At 44.0% G+C, this 14464-nt stretch overlaps 1 protein-coding gene across 3 annotated transcripts in view; it reads left to right on the forward strand.

The window, feature by feature from the left end:
* LOC134338773 (myotubularin-related protein 9-like) overlaps positions 1-14464 on the forward strand; it is a 47653-nt gene continuing 33189 nt past the window's right edge. For all 3 annotated transcript variants that reach the window (XM_063034823.1, XM_063034825.1, XM_063034824.1), the window contains exon 1: positions 1-1844. In XM_063034823.1, coding sequence (XP_062890893.1) covers positions 1663-1844 — 182 coding nt within the window. In that variant the 5' untranslated portion in view covers positions 1-1662. The remainder of the gene's footprint in view (positions 1845-14464) is intronic.

Here is a 14464-nt window from a genome sequence, read left to right on the forward strand (position 1 = left end):
AATCTCAGGGTTGTATGTGATGACGTGTATGTGCTCTGATAAGAAGTTTATTTTGAACTTAAACTCCAGCGAGTACAGGCCCAGACCAATCAGACAGTTGTCATGGTCCCAATTCCAGCAAATCCTTTCTTGGATCTGGGGCCAAAACAGTGACTCAGAAGGTGATGCCCGCGTGCAACCAGCTGCCAGCAGAAGTGCTGGGTGTGGATTCCGTTGAAACACTCAGGAGAAGTTTGGATAAGTACCTGGATGGGAGGGGTACGCAGGGTTACGGTCCCGGCGCAGTTGAATGGGACTAGAACGAACGATAGATGAGGCATTGGTCGTGTGGCTAGCCAGAGGCTTTTTCCCAGGGCTGAAATGGCGAAAAGGAGGGGACATAGTTTTATGGTGCTTGGAAGTATGTTCAAGGGTGATGTCAGTTAGAGAGTGGTGAGTGTGTGGAATGCACTGCTGGCGGTGGTGGTGGAAGCGGATACAATAGGCACTTTTGACAGACACTTAGATAGGTACATGGAGTTTAGGAAAAAAATAGTAGGGTAATTCTAGGCAGTTTCTAGAGTAGGTTACATAGTCACACAACATTGTGGGCTGAAGGGCCTGTAATGTGTTGCTCCAGGTTCCAGTTCTTGAATCCTGTGTCTCCAGTTAATGAACTTTGAGCAGACACAAGAGACTCTGCAGATGTTGGAAATCTAGAGCAACACACAGAAGGCGCTGGAGATCCAGCCAACAGGACAAGTCAGACCACACTTGGAATATCATGTTCGGTTCTGGTCGCTTCATTATAGGAAGGATATGGCAGCTTTGGAGAGGGTACAGAGGAGATTTACCAGGGCGCTGCCTGGATTAGAGAGCGTGTCTTTATGAGGAAAGGTTGAGTGAGTTAGGGCTTTTCTCTTTGGAGGAAGGAGGATGAGAGGTGACTTGATAGAGGTGTAGATCAAATGGATAACTGGAGATTTTTTCCCAGGGCAGAAATGTTTAATGGGGGGGACATAATTTTAAGGTGACTGGAGGAAAGTATAAGAGGTAAGCCTTTTACAGAAAGTGGTGTGTGGGTGGAATGGAATGCACTGCAGGGGTGGTAATAAAGGCAGACACATTAGGGACATTTAACAAACTCTTAGTTATGCATGTGAATGATAGAAAGACGGTGGGTTACTAGGAGGGAAGGGTTAGATTGATTTTCGAGTAGGTTAAAGGGTTAGCACAATATTTTGGGCCGAAGGATCCGTACCGCGTTGTAATATTCTATATTTTATGATCTCATGGGCCAGGCAGCGTCTGTGGAGGAGAATAAAGAGTCGACGATTCGAACTGAGACCCCTGGTCGGGACTAGAAAGGAAGAGGACAGAGGATTCGAGTTTTTAAGCCCGAACCGTCGCCCATCCATCTCTGTTCGCAGATGCTGGCTGGCTCGCCGAGTTCCTCCAGCGCTCTCTCTCTCCATTGAATAAACTTTGAGGCGGTAGTGTGAACTCTCGCCGGCGTGGCCGCGTCCTCTTTCACCACTGATACCCCAGCAGCGCCGGCGAGGTCCGAGGTCCACCCGCTTCCAGGCCACTGCACCTCAGTCTCGGAGCCAAGTTAGGTCCCTCCCCGCCGCTCATTATTACGTTGCGTTTGTCCGGCGGCCGGCGCGCTGCGCGGGGTCGCGAATGGAGCTCGCCGAGCGGATCAGGACCTCGCAGGTGGACGATGTGGTCCTGTCCCGGCCCTTCCTGCAGCCGGTGAAGGGCACCCTGTGCGTTAGCAGCCACCACCTGCTGCTCTCGTCCCGGACTGGCGACGCCGCTGAGCTTTGGCTTCTCATCAGGAACATCGATGCGATCGAAAAGAGGTCAGTTCACCACAGCTTACAAGTGACGATAATGTTAGGAAATAGCTGGCATGCTGTTGTTTCAGAGGGGTTTCGGGCTAAACAGGACACCCACGCGGAAAATAAAATCTAATTTCAAAGTGAAATTGTAGGAATGGCAGCGGCAAGTTTAAATCAGACCAGGAAACATCGCTGGTGTTATCTGACATTTTCTCCGAGAGGAAATGCATCATTATTGTCTTCCTGGTTGCTTCAAATGTTGTGTTTTTCCCCCCAAAGATGCGCATATGGTATTTGCAAATATCTCGGGGAATTAATATAATAGAAATGTCGCCTGTAGAGATGTCCAGAGTCGGAAGCGAGTCCGAAGTTTTCCCTGGGATCCGGAAGTTGACTCTAATCACAGGAAAAGTTTATGCTTGTGAATCGGAACCACTGCACGAATCAGAGTTCAAAGCTCAAAGCAAATTTATTATCAAAGTACACGTACCTCACCATATACAACCCTGAGATTCATTTTTGTCAGCGTACTGAACAAATCAATATAATAACCATAACAGAATCAACGTACGACAGCACCAACTTCAGCATTCAAGAGTATGCAAAGTACAATCAACTGTGCAAATACAAAAAGATAGATAATAAATAAATATCTGGAACGTGAAATGAAGAGTCCATGGAAGTGAGTTTGTAGATTGAGGGACCAGTTCAGTGTTGGGGTGAGTGAAGTTGTCCCCACCCGTTCCAGGGGTTTCTCCATCTTCTCTTTTCTCAACACCACTGAGGGTCCAACACCTCGGAGGAGGGCGGTGCAGTGACTAGTCTCGCTACTCCAGCCACCTGAATTGATCCTGACCTCTGGTGCTGTTCATGCCGAGTTTGCAGCTTCCTCCCATACCCACGCCAGTTCCCCGCGTGTTCTCCACAGTCCTCCCGTATCCTAAAGTTGGGGAGGTTGGTTGGTTAATTGCCACTGTATGTGCACCATAGAGGTAAGAGAGGGGTAGATTCTGGAGGGGCATTGATGGGAACATAAGACGATATGACATATCAGGCCATTCAGCCCATCGAGAATAAAAATGGCAAGAATAAAATGGGATTTAATCCAGGATGTTGCCTGGTTTAGAGGGCATGTGCTATCACGAGAGGCTGGATAAACTTGGGTTGTTTGCTCTGGAGTGCTGGAGGCTGAGGGGAGATCTGATAGAGGTTTACAAGATTATGAGAGGCACAGATAGAGTAGACGAGGAGTATCTGTTACCCAGGGCTGAAATGTCTCATATCAAAGCGCATGCAATTAAGGTGAGAGAGGGTAATTTCAAAGGAGATCCGAGGCGCAAGTTGTTTTACACAGAGAGGTGGGTGCCTGCAGTAGGCTGCCTGGGGCTGTGGTAGAGGCAGTCAGATTAGGGACTTCTGAGAGATGTTTGGATAGGCACGTTAATGTGAGGAAAATGCAACGATATGGACGTTGTGTAAGCAGAGGGGATTAGTTTAGTTGGCCATTAGATTACTAATTTAATTTAGACAATAACAGAATCAATAAACTCATTCGTAAGGCCAGTGATGTCGTGGGGATGGAACTGGACTCTCTGACGGTGGTGTCTGAAAAGAGGATGCTGTCCAAGTTGCATGCCATCTTGGACAATGTCTCCCATCCACTACATAATGTACTGGTTGGGCACAGGAGTACATTCAGCCAGAGACTCATTCCATCGAGATGCAACACAGAGCGTCATAGGAAGTCATTCCTGCCTGTGGCCATCAAACTTTACAACTCCTTTCTTGGAGGGTCAGACACCCTGAGCCAGTAGGCTGATCCTGGACTTATTTCATAATTTACTGGCATAATTTACATATTACTATTTAACTATTTATGGTTCTATTACTATTTATTATTTATGGTGCAACTGTAACGAAAACCAATTTCCCCCGGGATCAATAAAGTATGACTATGACTATGACTATGTCAGCACAACACTACTTCCTCTATTTGTGCTAAACATTCCCTAATTCAATTTAAAGTGGTGCATAGAGCACATATGTCCAAAGATAAGTTAGCGCGTTTTTACTCGCATATTAATCCTTTCTGTGATAGATGTTCGGGGCAGATAGCCTCTTTAACTCATATGTTTTGGTCTTGCCCTACTTTGGAAACTTTTTGGAGAGATATTTTCAATATTATTTCTAAGGTATTAAATATAGATATCTCTCCTCACCCTATTACTGCTATCTTTGGACTACCTAAAATTTCTAGTAATCTTTCCCCTTCAGCCCGTAGAATGATTGCATTTCTTACTTTAATGGCGAAAAGATGTATTTTACAACATTGGAAAGAGCTTAATGCTCCAACTACCTTTTTTTGGTTTTCTCAGACGATTTTATGTTTGAATCTGGAGAAAATTAGAAGTAACCTTTATGATTCTTCATTTAAATTTGAACAGATTTGGGGACCTTTTATTCGATATTTTCATTTAATGTAATATTTACCCTTCTTGTTTTTTTTCACTGTTTTAATGGAGGTCGGGATTGAGGACGTGATTTTAAGTTTAACTCTGTTTGGTTTCAAGTTAGCCCATTGCTTTGCTTTGCTTTTAGTTAGTTGCACGGTGGGTTTTTTTTGGGGGTTTTTTTTCTTTTTTTCCATTGATATATATAAAATCTAGTATACTATTATGTTATCTTGGTTTCTTATGCTTAAATTACATTGTTTGTAGTATTTTCTTTTTGGTATTGTTACCTTTTGGAATTTTATTATACTTTAACATTGTATTAATGTTTATATGGCTTACCTTTTTTGTATACTTACTCAATAAAAAGATTTAAAAAGAAAGAAAGCACAACACTGTGGGCCGAAGGGCCTGTTCCTGTACTGTACTGGTCTATGTTCTGTGTTCTATGGTTGGCGTGGTCTAGTGTGGGGCTTGTGCCTGTGATTGATGAATGACAGAACCTTATGGAATAGAAGTAGGCCACTCGATCCATCACTTCCATGCTGGCTGAGGGAGATCTGTTGAGGCAAATCCTATTCCGAGCTTTTGGTTCACAACCTTTGGGTACACATTTGAGTAAAACTTAATGTGATGGGGGTCGCTGCCTCTCCCACCTTTTCAGTGGGTGAGTCCCCCCTTCCCCCCAGCACACATTCATTCACTATGACAATACGCTGTTCATCCACTCCCCCACCACTGACTAGAACCCCGCTGGCTCTGCTTCGTGACTCTTTGCCAAGGAACACAGATATTCCCCACCTTTCATAATCTTATACCCCACAATTTACTCTCCACTCAGCTGACAATATTTCCTCAGATTACATATTTTTCATAACTTGGTCCAGTGGAGTTTTGCCAAATGTCTTGGGAAAATCCCAACAAGTTGATTACACATTCCAAGAAACTGATTAAAGACAACCCCAATGTGAAACAAATGTGTTTCTGCAATCCAAGTTCGAAATGAAGTTACTATCAAAGTACATGTAGGTTACCATACACAGGTCTGAGGTTCATTTTCTTGCAGGCATACTCAATACATCTAGAGTAGAATAATTACCTTAATAGGATAGACGATACAGCCTCAGAGTAGAGGGATGTCCATTTAGAACGGAGATGAGGAGGAATTTCTTTAGCCAGAGAGTGGTGAATCTGTGGAATTTGTTGCCATAGTTGGCTGTGGAGGCCAAGTCATTGGGTGCATTTAAGACAGAGGTTGATAGGTTCTTGATTAGTCAGGGTATGAAGGTTACGGAGAGAAGGCAGGAGATTGGGCTGAGAGGGGAATGGATCAGACATGAGTAATGGCAGAGCAGACTCGATGGGCCAAATGGCCTAAATCTTCTCCTATATCTTATGGTCTTATGGTCTAATCGATGAAAAACTGCACCACCTTGGGCATTCAACCAGCGTGCAAAAGGCAACAGACTGTGCAACTACGAAAAGAAAGAAATAATAATAATAATAAATATATAATCAATAAATATCGAGAACATGAGATGAAGAGACCTTGAAAGTGAGTTCATTGGTTGTGGAAACCTTTCAGTGAAGTTGAGTGAAGTTCTCCCCTTTTGGTTCAGGAGCCTGATGGTTGAGGGGTAATAACTGTTCCTGAACCTGGCCATATGAGTCTTGAGGCTCATATACTCATCAGAATGATGAGTTGGATTTAATAAGATTTCCTTTGCCAGAAATCCAAAATTGCTCATGCTTCTGAGTTTGACACATAATACTCACTGGCCAGTTGCACTTAATGTGGAATGAGTCCTGATGAAGAGACTTGGCTTGAGGTATCAGTTATTTATTCCCCTCCGCCCGAGCTGCTGAGTTCCTCCAGCATTTTGTGTGGGTGTTGCTCTGGATTTCTAGCATCGGCAGAATCTCTTGTGTTTAGCATTTTATACTGATGTATGGTAAGCCTTGATATAAAGTATGGAAGTTGGAACAATTGAGGTGGTAGAGAACTTGGGCTTGGAATTTTGGGGATAAGATGGTTGGCAGGTGTAAGACAGGATACAAGAAGGAAGAAGGGATTGTGTTTGGAGTTTGTGAGGGAAGTTCAGGAATAGTTAACATGCAGGAGAGTGCACCCTGTAACTAAACAGAAATACTCTTGCATTATTTAAGTTGCATTAATTAATATTGCTAAAAGAGTGAATTAACTCAGCATCTTGTTGTAGCTCAAAGTTCAGTAAATGAATTTCAAAGCTATTTGGTTAGTAAAGCCGTCAACAGTGATCAAATTAATTCCAGAGAGCTGTGTATCAACACACAGGGAGAGCTCTCACCACATCTTCGAGGAGCGATCCCTCAAAAAGGCGGCGTCCATCACCCAGGTCATGCCCTCTTCTCATTGCTACCGTCGGGGAGGAGATACAGGAGCCTGAAGACACACACTCAATGATTCAGGAACAGCTTCTTCCCCTCTGCCATCCGATTCCTGAATGGACATTGAGCCCATGAACACTACCTCCTACTTTTTTATTTTTATTCATTTTAATTTAACTATTGAATTTATAAACTTACAGTAATTCACATTTTTTTCTATTATCATGTATTGCAAATACCACTGCCGCAAAGACAAAAATTTCACAACATTATGCCGGTGATATTATGCTGGTAACATTATGTTCGGCACGGACTGGAAGGGCCGAGATGGCCTGTTTCCGTGCTGTAATTGTTATATGGTTATATGGTTCTATTAAACCTGATTCTGATTCTGAATCAGGTAAACAGTTTGATAACGGCAGAATGAAACAGGAAGTGTTTAAAATAATGATAACGTGTTTAAAATGTTTAAACAGGGAGCATCTGGGGAGGAGGAAAACAGAGTTGGAATTTCAGTTGGAACTTTCAGAGAACTAGAAAAAAATGAGAGATACAATATGTTTTAGATGGGACCGACAGCCTGGTCAAGCGATATGTGTCCAAGAGCAAACTTTAAGGAACATAGAAACATAGAAAACCTACAGCACAATACAGGCCTTCGGCCCACAAAGCTGAGCCAAACATGTGTGGGGGTTTGTGACGGAGAAAGCTGCTTTCTTCCAATGGTGGCAGGTGTGACTATATAAAACCAGACTGGGGGAGGTCAGAGCAGCCAGGGTCCAGAGAGCCATGGTTCAGAGCGGCCAGGTGTCAGTGCGGCCAGGGGTCAGAGTGGCCCGGGGTTCAGAGTGGCCAGGGGTCAGAGTGGCCAGGGTTCAGAGTGGCCAGGGTCCAGAGAGCCATGGTTCAGAGTGGCCAGGGGTCAGAGTGGCCAGGGTTCAGAGTGGCCAGGGGTCAGAGTGGCCAGGGTCCAGAGAGCCATAGTTCAGAGCGGTCAGGTGTCAGTGCGGCCTGGGGTCAGAGTGGCCGGGGTTCAAAGTGGCCAGGGGTCAGAGTGGCCAGGGTCCAGAGAGCCATGGTTCAGAGTGGCCAGGGGTTCAGAGTGGCCAGGGGTCAGAGTGGCCAGGGGTTCAGAGTGGCCAGGGGTCAGAGTGGCCAGGGTTCAGAGTGGCCAGGGTCCAGAGAGCCATGGTTCAGAGTGGCCAGGGGTCAGTGCGGCCGGAGGGTCAGTGCGGCCAGGGGGTCAGAGTGGCCAGGGGTCAGTGCGGCCAGGGGTCAGAGTGGCCAGGGGTCAGTGCGGCCAGGGGTCAGAGTGGCCAGGGGTCAGTACAGCCATGGTTCAGAGTGGCCAGGGGTCAGAGTGGCCAAGGTTCAGAGTGGCCAGGGGTCAGTGCGGCCAGGGGTCAGAGTGGCCAGGGGTCAGTGCTGCCAGGGGTCAGAGTGGCCAGGGGTCTATCTCTCTCTGTAGAGAGTCTGTTAATAAAGTAGAGGACCACAAGAGAAAGAGCCCAGGCCAGAATCAGAATCAGGTTTATTATCACCGGCATGTGACGTGAAATTTGTTAACAGCAGCAGCAGTTCAATCCGATACACAATATGGAAGAGAGAAAAAATTTTTTTAAAAAAGTAAATAAGTAAGTAAATCAATTACAGTATACGTATATTGAATAGATTTTTAAAAACATGCAAAAAACAGAAAAACTGTAAATTTTAAAAAGTGAGGTAATGTCCAAAGCTTCAATGTCCATTTAGGAATCAGATGGCAGAGGGGAAGAAGCTGTTCCTGAATCGTTGAGTGTGTGCCTTCAGGCTCCTGTACCTCCTCCCTGATGGTAACAATGAGAAAAGGGCATGCCCTGGGTGCTGGAGGTCCTTAATAATGGACACTGCCTTTCTGAGACACCGCTCCCTGAAGATATCCTGGGTACTTTGTATGACTAGATTTACCACCCTCTGCAGCTTCTTATATTGACTGTGCCTGTACTGTGCAGCGAACTTGGCGTTTCCTATTTCAGAAGACCACGAGATGTCCTTTAGGGAATGGAGAAATCTGCTCACATGCTTTCGGACCTACAGTTAAAATAGAGAGCGAGCATGATGCAATGTCTCCCTTTCAATGTTCTACCCACAAACATCATGCAATTTCCCCCAAAGTATTCATTTGCAGAGTTTGCCTGAAGGGGAATGGTTTTATAGTATATTGGTCCAGTAAGAGGAACAGGCTTGCCAATCATCTCAAACTGTGATCATAAAAACAGGGAAAATAACACTTGGAACCTTTGTGTAACGAATCGCCGAGGGAATCTCATGGTACATTGGTGCTCTTTCATCTCTACAGCAGTCAGTTTCAAATGCAACGAAGGGTCTGTAATGTGCCAAAACACCTCAAGCTGCTTCACAACAGGAGAACCGGGCAAAGCGCCAAGGCTGGGCAGTATCAGGAGTTAACAGGGTCAGGGGTCAGCAGGCTGGTCAAAGGGCAGGTGTCAAAGAGCAAATGCGGGGTGGTGGAGAGTTGGATTCATACAAATATTTGGATTTATTTACATTGAACCAGACAGCAAAATGTGTTGTTTGTGTTACCACAACACCTAAGGGTGTGCTGGTGGCAGGCCGTAACTCTCACCACACATTCCAGCACTAACATAGCATACCCACAATGCTGGGCAGAACAACAAGGAACACAATAAGCTTTAAAATAACAACAGTAAATAGCCCTTTCCTCCCTCCTACCCACCCACCCACAGACACAGGCAGTTCTCCAACCCCAGGATGGGCCTGCAGCCTGCAGATTCCAGGATGGGCCTCAAGCCTCCAGTCTCCTGGACGGGCCTGCATCCTCCAGCCTCCAGCTTCCAGGCTTTGGCCATCAACTTCGACTTCCAGGCTTCCGAACAACCTTTGGGATTCAGTCTTCGGTGTCGAGCCCCGGACTAGCTGATGGACAGGTTTAAAGAGGGAGGTCCCAAGACCCAACCTTCCCCCCCAACCCCCACAACTGATGAAGGCACACTTGCCTTGACTGAGTGTGTGAAAAGAGCCAGGAAATGGAAAGCACCAGAGATGTAAACTGTTCCAACATTGATGAGTAACATTTTACCAGAGACCCCTCTCTGTGAAATGGGGACAGAAATTGTTAAAACGTTAAACTCAAGAGATTCCACAGAAACTGGAAATCCAGAGTAACACACACAAAATGCTGGAGGAACTCAGCAGGTCAGGCAGCATCTGTGGAGGGAAGAAACAGATAACATTTCAAGCCAAGACCCTTCTTCAGGGCAGGGAAGAAGGTGGGGAGACTGGAAGGCGGACAAGCTAGAAGGTGATAGGTCATCCTTAAATCGTCCTTAGTGACAAGAGAGGTACCAGAGGATTAGAGCATAGCCAGTGTTGTTCCACTGTTTAAGAAAGGCTCTAAACATAAATCAGGAAATTATAGGCCAGTGGGTTTGACATCATTGGAAGGTATTCTAAAGGACTGGATACATAAGTATTTGGATAGACTTGGACTGATTCAGGATCTTCAACGTGGCTTTGTGCATGGTGGGTCATGTCTAACCAATCCTATAGAGGTTTTCGAGGAAGTTACCAGGAAAATGGATGAAGGCAAGGCAGTGGATGACTAGGTCCTACATGGGAGGTTGGTGAAAAAGGATCAATCGCTCGGCATTCAGGATGAGGTAGTAAATTGGATTAGACATTGGCTTTGTGGGAGAAGCTGGAAAGCGATATTAGAGGGTTGCCTCCGACAGGAGCGCAGTGTCCAGTGGTGCCCCTCAGGGACTGGTGCCAGCTCTATTGTCATCTGTCATCGATTTCAACAATCTGGATGTATCCTGGCTTGCAGAGGGATATGGATCAGCCGGAAAAATACGCTAAAAAATGGCAGATGGAATTTAATGCAGATAAGCGTGAGGTTTTGCACTTCGGTAGGACCTACCAGGGTAGGTCTTACACAGTGAACGGTGGGGCACTGAGGAGTGTGGTAGAACGAAGGGATCTGGGAATACAGGCCCATAATTCATTGAAAGTGGCCTCATAGGTAGATAAGGTTGTAAGGAAAGCTTTTGGTACATTGGCCTTCATAAATCTACGTATTGAGTAGAGGAGATGTTATGTTGAAGTTGTATAAGATATTGGTGAGGCCTAATTTGTTGTATTGTGTGCAGCTTTGGTCACCTGCCTACAGGAGATATGTAGATAAGGTTGAAAGAGTACAGAGAAAACTTATAAGGATATACATGTAAATCTCTGGAGGAGCTGAGTTATAAGGAAAGATTGAATAGGTTAGGACTTTATTCCTTAGAATCATAGAAGATTGAAGAAGACTTGATAGAGGTATACAAAATTGTGAGGGTTATAGATAGAGTAAATGCATGTAGGCTTTTTCCACTGAGGTTGGGTGGGACTACAACAAGAGGTCATAGGTTAAGGGTGAAAGGTGAAAAGTTTAAGGGGAACATGAGGGGAAGCTTCTTCGCTCAGAGGGTGACGAGTGTGTGGAATGAGCTGCCAGTGTAAGTGGTGGCTGTGAGCTTGATTTCAACGTTTAAGAGAATGTTAACTAAGTCGATGGATGGTAGGGGGATGGAGGGCTATGGTCCCAATGTAGGTCAATGGGAGTTGCCAGTTCAAATGGTTTCAGCACAGACTAGATGGGCCGAAGGGCATGGTTTTTGTGCTGTACTTTTCTATGATTCTAGATGAAACCACATGGCAGGGGGATGGGGCTGAAGAAAGAAACTGGGAGGTGAGAGGTGGGGAAGGAATCTGATAGGAGATGAGAGTGGATCACGGGAGAATGGTTACTCACTTCTGGGCTTTGAGGTTGTCACTGAATAAGTCAGTAAGTTTGTAGATCTACCCAGTCAACCACTCCATTTTTTTCACTGGTAGATTGAGTATGTCCATCGAGCTAACGGCTTTATGACAATGTTAACAATGTCCAAGCTGAGACTCCACAGAAACACAGAACAAGCGGAAGGGTGTCAAAAGGGGAGCGGGGTTCTTAATAACCGTTTACTTCCAAAAGTAGAACAGCTTGTCTTTCATCTGTTCCATTGAAAGCCCTTGCAAACTGATGAATAAAATCAAAGGGCGAAGTATCTGTGAGACCGGGGAGATCTGTGGGCCGCTTGCTCGGGGGCAGTGACCACTTCCTGTTAAAGTCAAACCCACAACAGGCTGTGTGAGCGTCATGTTTAAACAATCTGGTGACCTGCATTTCCAAAGCACCCACCGCTGTATTCAAAATGTCCGACAGCCAACAGGGCAAGTGTAGAAAACATGGCGGACAGCTTCCACGTAGTAAGCTCTCACAAACGGTAAAGGGATGATGATCTGAAAATGAAAACAGGACGTGCTGGAAATACTCAACAGGTCAGGGAGCTTCTGTGGAGAGGGAAACTTAACACTTCAGATCACACAGAGAGTGATAGGTACGTGGAACGTGCAGCCAGGGGTGCCGTTGAGGCAGGTACATTAGGGCTGTTTAAGAGACTGTGAGATGGACTCATGGATGATAGAAACATGGAGGGCTCTGTGGGAGGGAAGGGTTGGTTTGATCCTAGAGTAGGTTAAAAGATCTGCACTGTACTGTAGTGTCCTGTGTTCTTCTGGTATTTTTAAAGCAGACGTTGATAGGTTCTTGATTAGTGAGGGTGTCGAAGGTTATGGGGAGAAGGCAGGAGAATGGAGTTGAGAAGGAAAATGAAATCCGGATAGTATCAGAATCTGAATCGGGTTCATTACCAGTGATATTGTCGTGAAATTTGTTGTGTTGTGGCAGCAGTGCAATGGAGGGATTGCTACCTGTCCGTACGGTTAGGAGAGTTGGGGACTGAGGACACAATCTTGTGGGGCTCTAGTATTGAGGATAATCATAGTGGAGGGGTTGCTGTGTGCATTTACTAATTTCACTGACATTCCAGGAAACAAACACAACCTCTGTACACAGCTGTGTCCACAAACTCAGTGCCAGTTAAAACTGAAAATGAAAATCCACGATTTGGTGACCCGATTTCAATGTCATCTCAGATTTGGGAACGGTGTTTCCTGAATCAGGGGAATTCCTTGAGCATTAGTAACCTCACAAACCTGCAGGACGAGCTCCCTCAGTGTTCCACAGCCAATTGTTGCAATTGTAGCCGTGTTCCTGATTGGCCTTTATCCCAAATGGGTGTGCGCTGATCACTGCATTAAAGATCATACACTCGGATAAACTCTGAACTTGGCTATCGTTCATGCACACTAGTGCAAGGTACAATATTGTTTAAGTATTGAATCCCTTCAATAGTTAACTAAAAAACTGAACTTTGGAGAAAATTAATACAGGTTTACCTACTTTTCAAAGTTTACCTTGTCTTTAATGGTTACTGGCCCTTTCACATTTATGTGCCCCTAGTACAGGGGTTCCCAACCTGGGGTCTACGGACCTCTTGGGAAATGGTAGGAGTCCATGGCATTAAACAGATTGGGGATTTCCACTCTAGTACATCCTTGGGTTCCCACATTTGCTGGCACTAGTCTTTTCTCATAGATTCTCAGTACATCTCAGTAATTTTGTTGGGACGTGCATGGCCATACACTTTGGTAGAAGTAACAAAGGTCTAGACTATTTTCTTTCTTTTCCAATATGTTTTATTGATTTCTATATAGAAGAATACTGAGTCCAAGAGAATACACATTATAAAACAAAAGAAAAAATATAATAATACCAGATACAGTTTATTGATCACATTAACAAACTCCTTACTCTATATTCATGTAGATTAGATTAATTCGTAAATTAGAATATAAACAATTTATTTTAAAAAATGATCTACGCCCACTACCAAAGTCGAAACTGTTTGGGAAAAAAAGAAAAAGTATTATCAGATAATAAAATATGCTATTAACCAACTTCTGTACTTTAATGAGAAGTCAAAGATTATGAAAATAATTTATAAACGGCCCCCACAAATACTGAAAATCTTGGTTAGATTCAGAAATTGAACAACGAATGTTTTCTAAATTTAGGCATGCCACAACATCCTGTAACCACTGAACATGATTAGGTGGAACAGCATCCTTCCATTTAAACAAAAGCGCCCTCCTAGCCACAAGAGAGATAAAAGCAAGAATGTGCAGATCAGATATCTTCAAGATGATATCTTTCCTTCCAACAATACCAAATAGGGCAGTCAAAGGATTAGGCTTAAAATTTACTTTAAAGATTACAGAAAAAATTTGTAATACTTCCTTCCGATATTTTCCAAGTCTTGGGCACATCCAAAACATATGAATAAATGAAGCTTCTCCATTGTTACACCTATCACAGTAGGGAGATATATCCATATAAAAATGAGATAACTTATCCTTGGTCATATAAGCCCTATGAACCACTTTAAATTGTAGGAGGGAATGACGAGCACATAACGATGAAGTATTAACCAATTTAAAAATCTCATTCCAAGTTTCTTCAGAAATTGAAGTCTGTAAATCTTGTTCCCAAAGATTTTTGATTTTGTCTAAAGAATCATTTCTCATTCCTAACAACATATCATAAATATTGGATATTGAACCATTATAAAATGAGTTCATATTAAGAATTTCATCTAATACATTCTTATCAGGACTGTTAGAAAATGTATATAATTGAGATCGCAGAAAATCTCTAATTTGTAAGTACCAACAAAAAAGGGTTTTTGGTAAACTATATTTAGTTGACAATTGTTCGAATGAAGAAAGACTTCCTCCAACAAACGGATCCTGGAAACATTTAATGCCCAATCTTTCCCATTGTTTAAAAACTACATCAGTCATACAAGGCTTAAAAAAATAATT

This window comes from Mobula hypostoma, chromosome 28 (genome assembly GCF_963921235.1).
Source record: "Mobula hypostoma chromosome 28, sMobHyp1.1, whole genome shotgun sequence".
NCBI lineage: Eukaryota > Metazoa > Chordata > Chondrichthyes > Myliobatiformes > Myliobatidae > Mobula > Mobula hypostoma.